Below are 12,941 nucleotides of genomic sequence, written 5' to 3'. Positions count from 1 at the left end.
CATCGGCGGCCACTTCCTCCTTGTTCGGTGCACGATCAGCATGATGCCAGCCACTTTATCCTCGGCCCACCTCGCCGCGCACGTCTCCAAACAGCATTCTAATATATTATTAATGGTCTCGCAGTCGCACGGAGCGGCCCCCTCCGCCCACAAGGATCCATTACTCCCTCACGGCGCAGTTAACCAATATGAACTGCAGAACAAATTGGTCCAATTAATTTAAATTAAGGTGGAGAGGGAGAGAGAGCAGACAATCCAAACAGATGAGACAGGATAGATCACTCTGCAATGAAGTTGCTTATTTGAGGCGAAAGGTTGGTTTCCCATCACAACTTAAGGATCGTATATTTGTATTACCTGAGCCACCTACATCAGAGGGCTTTAAGAGTTACTCTTGTAGTCTTGATTTGCACATAAATACATCAGCATGGACGGTAGCTAAGCAACAGTTGTACCATGAATATACTGTCTGAGAAAAACAGGACATATTGTTTTCTGGTGTCCTGCATCGGCGAAACAGATACGGCTTATTTCCGTTCGGCTGAAAAAAGAAGTGCTCCATTGATTCCCCCTCTCTCCACTTTTTCTCTCCACAGGAAGCGGCCTGACAATGACTTTCATCCCTCGAGCACAGACGTTCCCCAGCTTTCTGTCTGACGAGCCGGAGCGGGAGGAGGAGAGCCAGCGCCAAGAAGAGGCGCCATCGCCCTCTAGTGGCTGCGAATCCAGTTGCAGCCTGAGAGCCCTTCAATGACAGAGAATTGCTCTCCCACGACTGGACACTTTACCCTCTGCTGTAGAAAGGTTGTAGAAATATGTATAGGGACATGTGTAATATATCATTTCCTGGTGAACAATAGTGTCAACTGTAGAGCAAGTGGGACTTGAAAAGGATCCCAAAAACGGGGTGATTCTTGCGTGTGTTGTGTGACAAGCAGCAAGATTGCATCAAAAATCATGTTAAAATGTAGTTTTTAAGTTGTCATTATTCCCTTCAAGCCAGCAGGACCCCCCCGCTCAAACCTCTGCACTACATGGTACTAGGAGTTAAAAGTACTAACACTGTAAAACACAAAAGTATTTCCTTCTGAAATTGATGAAATCATACTGGGTCTCATTCCAAACAATGTGCCGCCTCAGCAACCATGTTCCAGAGAAACTCCACCATCTTTGACACGTAATCCTCCCCGTGCTCGCTCCACTTTGCTCCCTTCTCAAAGAATGTGAAATTAATCAATGCCTTACACAAAGAAAAAAAAAAACGCTTGACTTTGATGGCATTGATGAATCAGCTAAAGCCCTTAATCGGTTACACCCAGCAAAAAAAAGGTGGGGGGGGGAGTCATTCAGAAATGTGCTTCAAGGATATAGGAGTGGACTGCCGTGTCAGAAATGATCGAATGCAACCTTCTCGCAGCCTCTACTTTAGAGTGCCAGCCCCACATTACACTGAAGCAGAGCAATTTGGTTCTAATGGCTCGCCAGCTCCTCTCCAGACTCGTATACTGCACAGTGTGTGATAGCTGGTTCATTAGCGGAAGGAAAGAGGTGAGATGTTGGTGACCTGATGGTGCGAGTTGTGCAAGGCAGAAGTAAAGTGCTATGTCCAGTTTTAATGTTGAAATCTGGGAGGAAAATAGCTGCAGTGTAACAATCTGTTTAGCAAAACAGAAAAATTCAGTATTTCTGACCCGGCAGCCCGACCGCTACCTTACTGTCAGTTGCCAGTGCTGTCTTGTTTTCATCGGGATCATACTTATGTTCCCCGCTGTTCACCCAAAGGGTTAGGGTTAGGGTTTATTAGTCTTAAAACATGAAAAGGGGAACATAGGACCCGAGGAACATAGGACCCGGAGAACATAGGTATGCTCCCGTTTTCATCTTATTAGCAACAACAAAGTTTCAGGAAGTCCAATTATTTGCAGACAGACAGATGAGAGGATTGATGCGGCTCTCATTGCTGTACAAAAATGGCCGGTTAACCCAAGACCTGGAAACAGGGTAAACAGCTAGCATGGCTCCATCCAAAGCTAACAAAATCGACCTACCTGCGCCTGTCAAGCCACAGCTTGTTTCTTTTACACTTCAGATGTAATACAGAATAAACAAATTAGATATATCGTGTTAGTTGGATGGGCTGGTAGGCACATTTTATGAGCAGAGCTAGCTTAGCCAGCCGCAGTAGTGTGCCCTTTTATTCCAGTGTTTGTGCTTAGCTAATTAAGCTAACCAGCCTTTGGTGTTAATAGCTTTGTATTTAGCATACAGACAATATCTTATATGAGAAGATTAATACCACTTTCATGTCTATATGAAACCACAACTGCTTGTACACTTCAGTTTTCATACAGAATAAACAAATGAGATATATCTTATTACATTTATTTAATTAGTGAGCTTTGTAGGTGCTAGGCTAGCTTAGCTTTTTTCCCCCTTTTCCAGAGTTTGTGCTTAGCTAATTAAGCTAACCAGCTGTTGGTAGTAGCTTCATATTTATCATACCGTCATCGAGAGTGGTAGCAATCTTCTCATTTAACGCTAAAGCAAACAAAAAGAACGTCATTTGACCCAGTAGCCTGACTGCTACCTTATTACTGCCAGTTTCCAGGCTTTGTTTTCTGTTTATTAGCAACAGTATGAACCAGAGAGAAACATTTTGGGAAATCCACTTATTTGCTTTGTATGTGTGTGTGTATATATGTATATATATATATATATATATATATATATATATATATATATATATATATATATATATATATATATATATATATATATATATATATATATATATCATATCATATCTATATATATATATATATATATCATATCATATCTATATATATATATATATATATATCATACAGACATGATGGTATCAATATTCTTATCTAAATCTTTCAAGAAAAAAAGTAGGTGTATATCCAACAGAATTACGACAGTTAAAAACACACACTTTCTGATCCAGTAGCCTGAAAACATGTCAGTGTTTTCAGTGTCAGTTACGAATGCTGTCTTGTTTCCCATTCATTAGCTACCATGTGAACGAGAAAGAAATCATGTTAGAGGCCATTCTTGATCACCGGAAGACCATTTTAGTAAACCCCTTCTGTAGCATGTGAGTTTTGAAATTATTTGTCCCTCAGTACATGAACAACTGTGGCGATAATGTCCTCCTTGAGTAAGAAGTGCCTTTCCAACTCAGACCACAGAGTGTGAGACCTCGCCAGGGCGCCGTCTCCGGGCTTTGAGTTTACCTTTGTGGATAGAATTTAGCTCTGTACCACTTAAGAATATATATATAGTCTTACGTTTTCTCTCTTATATACCGCAGACCCAGCTGTGAAAGGCCATGTCACGTTAAAATACTCCCTAACTGAACCAGAGCCAGCTGAGAATAACACGTTACCTGTTGGTAGGTGGGTGTTAGCAGACACTTATCATCCATTTACATTTTTTTCATAATCTTCTTGTTACACGTTTTGGAAAAGACACGATTCTCTTGGATGCAGATACTCCAGCACTCACGACAATCAGTTCAAGGCGGCAAAGCACCTGTTTTGTCCAGATATCAAGTTACAAGCACTGATTTTGTGTTCAAGTTTAATAGTCACTTTATTTTGTATTTAAAGAACTCACTTTTTGTTTTAATTTGAGCATCAAACGACAAGTGCCCATCTACCAATGGGTCTGCACACGGAGCCCATAGTGACAGTTTGTAGAAATATAAGACAGTTGTTGCCGTCTGGCCACATTTCTGCCGTAGTCATCTTGAGTCTTAGCTCAAGTGTGTTCATTATATATACGTATAATAAATCCACCACATCTGGACCGTTAGAGCCGTACTGAGGAGACCCGAGGACGTTCTAGTTGACCGTGTTTACCATTTACAGTTTTTTGTTGTTTGCCGTAGCAGCTCACTTGTTTAAGGTACGACGTGTCGTCATGATTTCCTCTGTTGTTGACTCTGCTGACTGTGTTTGTATCCGCCATGTTTCGTGTTCCGTTACTGTCAGAATATATGTTGATAGCACTTTGAATACATTGAGTGTAGGACTACAGTTTTCACTAAATGTACATATGTAATGTTTTTATGATTAAAAAAAAAGGTAATAAATTGAATGTTCTATCATGTACCGGCATCGTTTTGCTGCCGACAGGAACGCTGGATGGAGAGTCAGAAGGTTAATGTTCAGTTAAAGGAGTTGTTCGAAAATGTTTTTGGTGGTGGGGGGGGAATACGCTCAATCGCTTTTTTCCAAGAGTTACGAAAGAAGACACAACTTCTCAAGCAGAAGACATGCAACCAGGCAGAGAAAATAATGAGGAGACAAACCATTTGAAGCATTTTTAATAGAAAGGTCTGATGATGGTTGTCTGACGCACATCCTGCCCTTTCTCTCTCCCCCCCGAAAAAACAATCATCTGCTTTATCACAGCTAAAGCTAAACATCATCTAATCGTGTTGGCGAGCGCAGAGATGAAAGTTCACAATAGTTTTTGGCCGATGCGGCTGCAGGCGGACTTTCTGAGGTCATCCGAACATCAGACCATTTTGTTCATGCGCCCCGGTGGAATGAGCTGATGGCGTCACGACAAGGTACACTAAAGAAGTTATTGTGTTTAAACTTTGCACATGTGTAGGGGAAGTGTTACAAAAAAAAGGAAAAATGTTGGAGACCTTATTTTGAGAGGGTTTTTTATGAGATATAGACTTGAGGTTCTGTACCTTCAGTTTCTATGTCTAGTGACCATTGAAAGTTAACTTTAGCTCTCCACACTCACCCACACAGGTTCCTGGTTGTGTTAGCCAAGATGGCTGCTGAGTAATAAGACTTAAAGGATGTAAAGCCGATCCGGTCGCAACTTAGCTCGGCTTCGCTTGCAGCAGAAAGCTGTGAGCTGAGCTCCTTCTATAGGTAACACAACCAGCCTACCAACACCTTGAGATTTACCTGCAAAAATCCCCCAAACAAAACAAAACATTTTTTTTAGACGTTTAAAAATGTCAGTGTTATGGGGAGTTATGGGCCGGACTAATTGTGGCGTGACTTTCTCATGGTTTCAGGAAGTTACTGCCATTAGCCGGAACAATGTGGCAAAAACCCCTGTAAAACCACAAATAGTCATTTTCACACTTTGGTTTTTTACAGATGAAACAAACAAGATAAGATGTATTAAGAAGTGAGCCTCAGTGGTGTTACCTTCAGTTCTCTTGTTCAAGTCTCGGTGTAAAGTTTATCAAGCTAGCAATAGCTTCAACATTTAGCGCACAGACTCACTGTCAAAGTGCTCCCTTAACCACTTAATGAACGCCCCCATTTTAAGGTTCTTTTTCCAACGACATACCGAAATTAAAAGCATGACAGCTCCCACATAGTTTGAGACTCAGGGATGTGCTTGGTACCATTGGAAAGGTAACAGGTAAGTTTTTTCTAAAAGTGTTAGTGTGATTCTATGACATACTGACACAGAGGTTGGAACACAGGTTTTGGTTTCCGTCCACTTCAAATATCAATAAACTGACTAAGATATAAGGGTTCATGTATGTCTATGCAGACACAATTAGGCCATAGCCACAGGTCTCAGCTTGCTACACTCAAAATTTGAAGTCAAAAGACTAAAAAATTTATTTTTCAGTTTTTTTTTCTAAAGGCATGCGTTTTGCTTGGGTCCTTTTTTTCCAAGAGCGCCTACTGAGATTCAAAAGCTTATAACTTGAGAACCCCTTTACCTAGAAACATAATCTTGGTCTCAAATGAAAGCTAAGACCCTGGGGTTTCTTGCTTGTTCGATACTTGTAGCGAGTTTTGGGTAAAATGACATGGATATTCCCATTCTATGGACTCTTGGTGAACTGAAAAAAAAATTGTGGCATGACGTTGTAGCTGTGGAAAAAGGGAACACTCCGAAGGTATGTAGGCATTCTTACTTCTTGCGGTAGAGGGCTCTTTCTAATGTTGTGTCATGGTGCGTTTAGAAGGCTATTACATGGTCTGGAAATAACTTTTTTCCTTTGTTTGGGCTTAAAATAATCACGACAGTCTCAGCTTTCCAACAGTGAGTATATACTGTTAAGATCTGATGCTTAAAACTATTAGCAAAAAAACTATTAGTTTTTACGAAGGGTGTTCGTTTCGTGAAGGGTGTTCCTATGTTGGAACGTTGTTCCTTAAGGGGTTAAAAATCTGAGCTTGCACTCGATGATACGCGGCATTTTCATTTTGCAGCAAATGATCCGTTTCCTAGAAAAAGTTGTTGGCCAGCGATTGTCTTTCTCTTTCCCGCTCCCCCACAGGAAATCAACGAGGCAGTGGTGGTTATGACACATTTTTTTTTTATTTATACCACTTCTGCAGTCACACACATCAGTTTCAGTATCGCCGGTCACCCACACAGTATCACAGTCAAATGTACAAGTTGCAGCTTCTACTGTTTAGCCGGCAACAGCTTGATGGAAGAATGAAGGCAAAAAAACAAAACAAAACAAACTTGTGTGATTCCAAACTATAAATTGTCCCTTTTTTTTACGTTCCACATTTCTAGCTTGTCCGCATTTGTCTCGTTTCTTAGCAGAATAGCCTGCATATCCGTTACGGCCTCAGCCACTGCCTCCATTTCTATGGAGAGATGAATCAGATTACACATAAGCAACACACAAACCTTAAATACTGATTTAAGCACTTGGCAAAGCTTGGAAATGAAAAAAAAAAAAAAAAAAGACAGGAGAAAAAAATCAAACATCCATTGATAAACAGTAGACAGCTGATGTATAAGGAGCTAAAGCACAGGATTAGCTAATTAGAGTTTAGCTTTCATAATAAGAGCGTGCTGTAACTAGAACGTAGCCATCCTAGATAGAGAGCCCATCGGGGGGGCGACAGTCTCAAGTGATGGTACAGTTCTGACTGACTGCTTTTCTTTTCCGTTAGATGATTAGACACCATTGTCAGGCTTTGAATGGAAACCAGGAGGGATGAAAGTAAATGGAGAGCAATTACACAGGCTTTTGTCAGTCGTTTTACTCGGGGGTTAGGGGAGTGAAAAGAGCGATTATACAGCCCTTTGTCTGCTCCTCGTGCACGACGGCTACTGTCAAATATTGTTTTGCCCAAAACAAATATTTCCTCAACAGTAATTATGAAGAAACATACTACATTTAATTAGCGGGAGCGGCGCTTGACTCGGAACAGCTTCCTGAGACTTGCGCGAGCACCAGCTTGTCGACTCTTTTTCCAAACACAGTGTGAATATTAATCAGTGTCGGTGTGATCCCTGCTCGAATAAATAATCATTGTTTATTTTTTTGCTCGTATGTACACACTAATGGGAGAAATGCTGAGGGCAAGCGGATAGAAGGCTGTGACAGATTGAAAACTCAGATCAAGCAGTGCATCTTATTTACGGCCGCTCATTTGCGATGAGGCTGACAACGGGCTTTGTGCGACCGTACGCTCTGCAGGTTGGCATAGACCGGGCAGTTTCTTATCGGCCTGGGCTTCTTCCTGGGATGCACGGAGATGTTCTCGTAGAAGTTTGGCTGTGAATGTGCGGCAGAATATGTTAGTAAATGAGGTGTTAGACAAGGAAGTGACAGACGATAATGGAATGATGATAGCGAGGAGTAGCTTGGCAAAAAGTATTCAAATGTCCCTCTGAACAGGCTGAATGTGAAATAATTTTTTGTAATATAATTTAACATCTTTACATGACACAGCTGATATTACAGCAAAAAGGGTGTTATATTGTATTCAATAAAGTTATATTAAGTAAAATACTTAAAGGAGACGTATTATGCTCAGGTTTATCTCAAGTTCATAACTTTACTTCGAAACGCTCCGTTTTAGCTCCTGTCTCTTTAAGGCCCCTCCCTCCTCGAGTATCCAGACTGCTCTGATTGGTCAGCTTGCACATGCCTGAGCCAGCACAGCGAACAACAACTAAGCACCTGTGCCAAATTCATACTTGCCGCCAAACTATCTGCTTTAGGCGTTAGGTCACAGAACTTAAAGCAAGACTGCTGAGGAGACATTCAGTTCTGTGGGAAAAAGGAGCTTCTGTCGGTACGGACTGTGACCTTTTATAAAAACAATAAATTAAAGAAAAAACATAATAGGCCTCCTTTAAAAATTGATGAGATACAAAAGCATTTTCAACCAATCTGTCGACATTTCGACAAGCTGCTCTTGTACATGATCCAAAAGCCATGACACTGTCAGTGCTCGTGAAGCGGCATTAGTGAAGTCAGCAAGTATACATACAAAGTATCAGGGTACATGGTGAGAGATGAGCTGTACCAAACAAGATTAAGAGTAAAGTGTAACGGGTTTATAATGAAGTGCCTGTCTGAAGAGAAGGTAAGGGAGTGCCGTAAAAGTGTCAAGTGTAAAGACAAGAGTAGATATGATGAGTGACGCGAGGCTCACCTGTCTCTGAGATGGGTGCAGTTTGACTCTGTACTCCTCTCTCTTGGTCTTCTTCCTGTGGTGATTATTGGACGAAAGACACAAAACAACAAAAGAAATGTAGGTTTGCCATCACATTTGGTACAGACGTCCTAACGACTCTAATGACGCCCTCACTTTTTATCTAGCGCCACCAGCAGGTCAACAACCCCTTATCTGCTGAAATATCTCAACATTTACCTCATAGATTGGCACAAAATGTTTGACAGACATTCATGGAGTGTCCTGGTGCTGCACCATGGAAAAGTAATGACTCTGGTGATCTCACCTTTCTTCTAGTCCCACCATCAGGTCAATCAAAAAAACTGAAACAAACTAACTCCAAAGTTAAAGACATTCCAATCAGCCTCACTCGTAGTTAGTGTTTGCTGTGAAGTAGCACATATTAAAAAAAAAGGTGAAATATGCAGGAATCTTAGCTGAAAACATTAAACAGTTTGACATGATGACATCTATGTTTTGTGGTGCAGCGGTTATCATGCTAAAGCAGCTAGCCCCGGCCTGTCCCGATCCAACATCCCTGTGCTAGTGGTGTAAACACCAACACTCCCGGTGTTCTATGAGCTCCCAGTCCGGAACACTAAACGTAAAATCAACCGAGCTAACTAGCAGGTGATATGTTGCCCCTGTTTGTTCTGAGCACGAATTTGACTGATAGCCACGTCTTTTATATTGCGTCTTTAACATGCTGACGTGCTAAATTAAGATGGTGAACACCAGCAGAGCCACTCGAGTGACTGCAGGCTTCTCTTGATGTTAAAGTGCTTAAAGATCTGAGCAAATTGTGTCAATTAATAGAGAGACCCATCATTTCTCAATCAGGATTAGTTTTGGACTTTTGTTTGCTACAGATAAATGAAGACACGCTGCGGGATCTTACCTGTGAATCACTACTAGTACGATGATGGCTACAAGCAGAACGAGCCCGGCAGCACCAGCCCCGATGTAAATATACATCATGTACGTGGACAGGCTGAACCCACCTGGATATAAATTCAGAGAAAATAATGAAATCATAAAATGAACAGAAACAGCTGGAAAGAAGGTCAAAAGAAAAACACCACTGTGGTTGTATTGTGTTTGCGGTGACTGACACATGTTTCAGAATATCTTTTAGTTCATGACTCACAGGTACAACACACGCTAAAGTACTTGTAGCGTGCAGGCACACACACACCTACACACACACAGCTCCCCCGTAACAGTAAATAGAGAGCTGCTGCAGGATGTGGTCGTTTCAGCAGATGTCTGCTGAATTGTATGACATTAACAGATACAGCATTGTTTCATCTTACATTCATTAGTATTCAACAATCACTGCGTCTCTCAGACATGTTTACATTCATAAATCAATTTTTAGAATGAGACACAAACACAATTCATCATCTTGTCATTACATGCTGTATACATGTGTACATTCCACACTGCATGCTGTGTGTCTGTGTACCTGGAGGGGGCACGGTGAGCAGCACCGTGGTAGTCTGCACCCCTGCATCTGTGCTGAAGGTGCAGCGGTAGAAACCACCGTCTTGCTGCACCACACCTGTCAGGTGCAGGCTGACATCCAGGCTGTCCGTGCAGCTGACCCTGCCCCTGTCGCTGTAGTCCTCGGCCAACAGGCCCCCTTCCACCTTCTTGCACACTCCGATGATGCCCCAGGGGTGGCCGTGCGGCATCTTCTCCAAAATGACCTGGTACACGGTGCCGTTGTGCTCGTGGTTACAGCTGATGGTGAGGTTGTTGTCCTCCTCGGCTACCACCTCTGTGTCCGGTGTGATCGGCTCTGGGGTGGGGGGCTCGGTGCCGTTGTCTTCTTCCGGGGGCTCATCTGCAAACACAAGAAACGTCTCTTCAGAGAAAGAAAGAAATCTGAATGCGTGGTGGAAATTAAAGGCTGGTACAGTAAATCTCATGCAAGTTTCATTTCTAACATTGATACTATTCTTAGTCATTCAGCGGGGGCGCAGCAGTGTAACAGCTTAAACTTTCCCCCTCATATCTTTTACCTAAATCTTCCACCTGGATGTTCCTCGTCCAGGGGCCTTGAGGGAAGGTCTGAACAGAGCAGTGGTAGAGCCCGATATCCTGGTGAGTAACATTCCTCATGGAAATACTCCCGTCCATAGGCGTGGTCTTGAGGAACTCTATCCTCTCCCGGTAATGGTGCGAAAAGGCCACTCCGTACTCTGGATGGAAAACAGCTATCGGGTCCTTGTCTGGTATTTTGGTCCAGGACACCATGCTGAGGTTGCCGCCCCAGGGGCACAAACATTCAAGCACCATTCCTTCCTCCAGACGCACCGTGACAGCATCTTTCTGCGGGACAGCAACTGGACAAAGTGCACTTTTTAAATCGGAATTTTGCCAAAGAAATCAAAAAAAGAATCTAAATTAGACGCAAGAGTAATCAGTTGTTTGAACAGAATCATAAACTTCCAAGAAATTACATTCACACCTATGCGAAGAGGAAGAAAAAGCAATGTTTCCCTTCCCCCCCCCCCTTAATCTTCTCCACTTGAAGATTACCTCAGCTATTCACAGCTTCGAGGCCATCCCTCGGGTAATGGTAATTAGGCTAATTTGAGCCAGTACACAAAAACACAGCTGACAATAGTTGGTGATCAAGCTTCCAAGTTTTCAAAGCCTTTTATCTGAGCTGAATGACAACTGATTTCAAGTCCGGCGATGCCCCTGGGAGAGCTCTGACAGGTTTAGAATAATAATGTCTTGCAAAACTCACAACAACTTTTTCTGCCTTTTTCTTTTTTTTGTTACCAACCAATTTAACCAAAAAGTGAAGAAAACTGAGAAATGACTTTAAGATTATAAACTGATGAAGCTTCAACAAAAACATACACAGACAACAGAGGATTCAACTTTGAACAGCCTATATAAGTACTGTTATTTGACACGCTCCCATTCATGATAAATCACTCTTCTGAAATAAACTTTAGAAATAAGTCTCAAGTCCATACCTTTAAGAAAAGGAAGAAAGATGAGTACCACGAAGTACCAGTGGTCCTTTTGTACAGCTTCCATCTTGCCCCACCGAGGGAGAATGAAAGCTGCATTGATGAGACGAGTGGAGAGGCACCCGAGCTGCACTTCCTGCTAGCTCTCTGGCTACAGACGCACTTGAGCTACTGGGGCCACACTTCATGGTAAACCCACTGTTAGCTCATTCCACACAGAGGGGCACTTTATCACCGGGTGCTGGGAATGGGAGACAAGCTTACGGCATGATGCGGCATGCTGGGAGCCATAGTGAAGTTTCCCAAACTGTACCAACGCTGCCCTCAGCTGTCATAAATGGTTTTTAATCCAGTACACAAGCATTTTTAAACTTCACTTAGAGCTTTAGAGGACTGTTTTTTTTTGCCATTTTGAAAACACAGATTTGAGATTGAAGGGTGCAAATAACTAATGAATAAATAAATTAATGGGCACCAGCTGTGTGCGATGGAGCACTAATGTGTAAAAAAGGCTCCGAAAGGGAACCCCAGAAGGTACCTCGTCATGTTTTATCGACCACATTGGCATCCAAGAGGGAACATTCGTGGCGCTTTTTCAGCAACGAACCACCCTCTCACCTTTTGAGTCCGCTTTTTTTTGTAACTGGCCCATGTGAGCATGCTAGCCCGTGGCTAAACTAGGATGCTGAACACGGATAACATTACACCTGCTATGTATCAGCATGCTAGCTTTTGTTGAGCACGTTAGTATGCCGACGTTAGCCAGATGAAGTACCTCAGATGAAGTACCTCAGTGCTTAAACTGGCAATAATCAAAGTTTTCTGCTTCAGCATACAATTATGAAGTGGATATGGATGGATGGATATAGAATAATAAAACCAGAGTTTGCATTGGCTCCCTATAAACCTTGCTATCACTACGCTATTTCTTCAGCCACGGGGCATTCGCTCACCCAGGAAATGGAAGATTAACCGGCCATCTATCTCTATTATAGACAAAATGATTGAATAAACTTGTGTTTTGTCCTGAGGGGTCGTTATTTGCGACTCTGAGGACAAAAATGTGAAAGATCCAGATGTCTTCGGAACAGGGAAGCCAACAATAATAACACTTGGAAATGCTAAGGGGGGAAAAGTTGTATAATGCCACTTTAATTAAAGCCTCGCATAGCTTCTAGCATGACTCTAGACTTGTTAGCGTTTCCAAATTGCACTTTGCTTTTCACTTTTAGTACGTGCCGTTGCACGCCGTATGCATAACAATTGGGACATTCTACCTCCTCATAAACTTAGGCCCTCTTGCTCATACATGGGTCACAGTCCATGACATTTAAAGTAAAAAGAGGAAGTATGTGCTTGGGTAGGCAGCTTGAGCTGAGGATTGTGTGTCGGAATAGCCAGAAAAGCATGCAAATGCGACAAGGTGAAGCAGGCCGTCCTCGTGTTTCTAGCATACACAACATGACACAACTTCCTGTTTCCTGTAAACTCTAGGTTTACAGTA

At 42.3% G+C, this 12,941-nt stretch overlaps 2 protein-coding genes across 5 annotated transcripts in view; one reads left to right on the top strand and one right to left on the bottom strand.

Moving 5' to 3' along the window:
• dok6 (docking protein 6) overlaps positions 1 to 2,721 on the top strand; it is a 53,713-nt gene extending 50,992 nt beyond the window's left edge. For both annotated transcript variants that reach the window (XM_030398919.1, XM_030398918.1), the window contains one exon: positions 597 to 2,721. In XM_030398919.1, the coding sequence (XP_030254779.1) occupies positions 597 to 754 (158 nt within the window). In that variant the 3' untranslated portion in view covers positions 755 to 2,721. The remainder of the gene's footprint in view (positions 1 to 596) is intronic.
• A 3,596-nt stretch (positions 2,722 to 6,317) lies between these two features.
• On the bottom strand, positions 6,318 to 11,675 carry cd226 (CD226 molecule). 3 transcript variants are annotated; one of them, XM_030398500.1, is made up of 7 exons: positions 11,441 to 11,667; positions 10,472 to 10,795; positions 9,913 to 10,293; positions 9,346 to 9,448; positions 8,427 to 8,481; positions 8,262 to 8,291; positions 6,318 to 6,620 (listed from the first exon to the last, which is right to left on the bottom strand). In XM_030398500.1, exons 1-6 carry the CDS (start codon positions 11,502 to 11,504, stop codon positions 8,268 to 8,270), a joined length of 951 nt encoding a protein of 316 aa, XP_030254360.1. In that variant the 5' UTR covers positions 11,505 to 11,667; the 3' UTR covers positions 6,318 to 6,620; positions 8,262 to 8,267. The 3 variants fall into 3 exon arrangements, with proteins under 3 accessions (XP_030254360.1, XP_030254357.1, XP_030254358.1); XM_030398497.1 differs by lacking the exon at positions 8,262 to 8,291 and having other exon boundaries at positions 6,318 to 7,540; positions 11,441 to 11,675; XM_030398498.1 differs by lacking the exon at positions 8,262 to 8,291 and having other exon boundaries at positions 11,441 to 11,664.
• Positions 11,676 to 12,941: the final 1,266 nt, after the last annotated feature.

Source organism: Sparus aurata, chromosome 19 (genome assembly GCF_900880675.1).
Source record: "Sparus aurata chromosome 19, fSpaAur1.1, whole genome shotgun sequence".
In the NCBI taxonomy this organism is placed as follows: domain Eukaryota; kingdom Metazoa; phylum Chordata; class Actinopteri; order Spariformes; family Sparidae; genus Sparus; species Sparus aurata.
This window is presented reverse-complemented; position numbering and strand designations above follow the sequence as displayed.

Excerpts from the sequence above, each read along its gene's own strand:
- cd226 (XM_030398497.1), bottom strand. The coding sequence starts at position 11,504 with ATGGAAGCTGTACAAAAGGACCACTGGTACTTCGTGGTACTCATCTTT. Across the intron at positions 10,294-10,471 it reads CATCCAGGTGGAAGATTTAG|ATGAGCCCCCGGAAGAAGAC; the intron begins GTAAAAGATATG and ends TTGTGTTTGCAG. Across the intron at positions 8,482-9,345 it reads GTACTAGTAGTGATTCACAG|GAAGAAGACCAAGAGAGAGG; the intron begins GTAAGATCCCGC and ends TAATCACCACAG.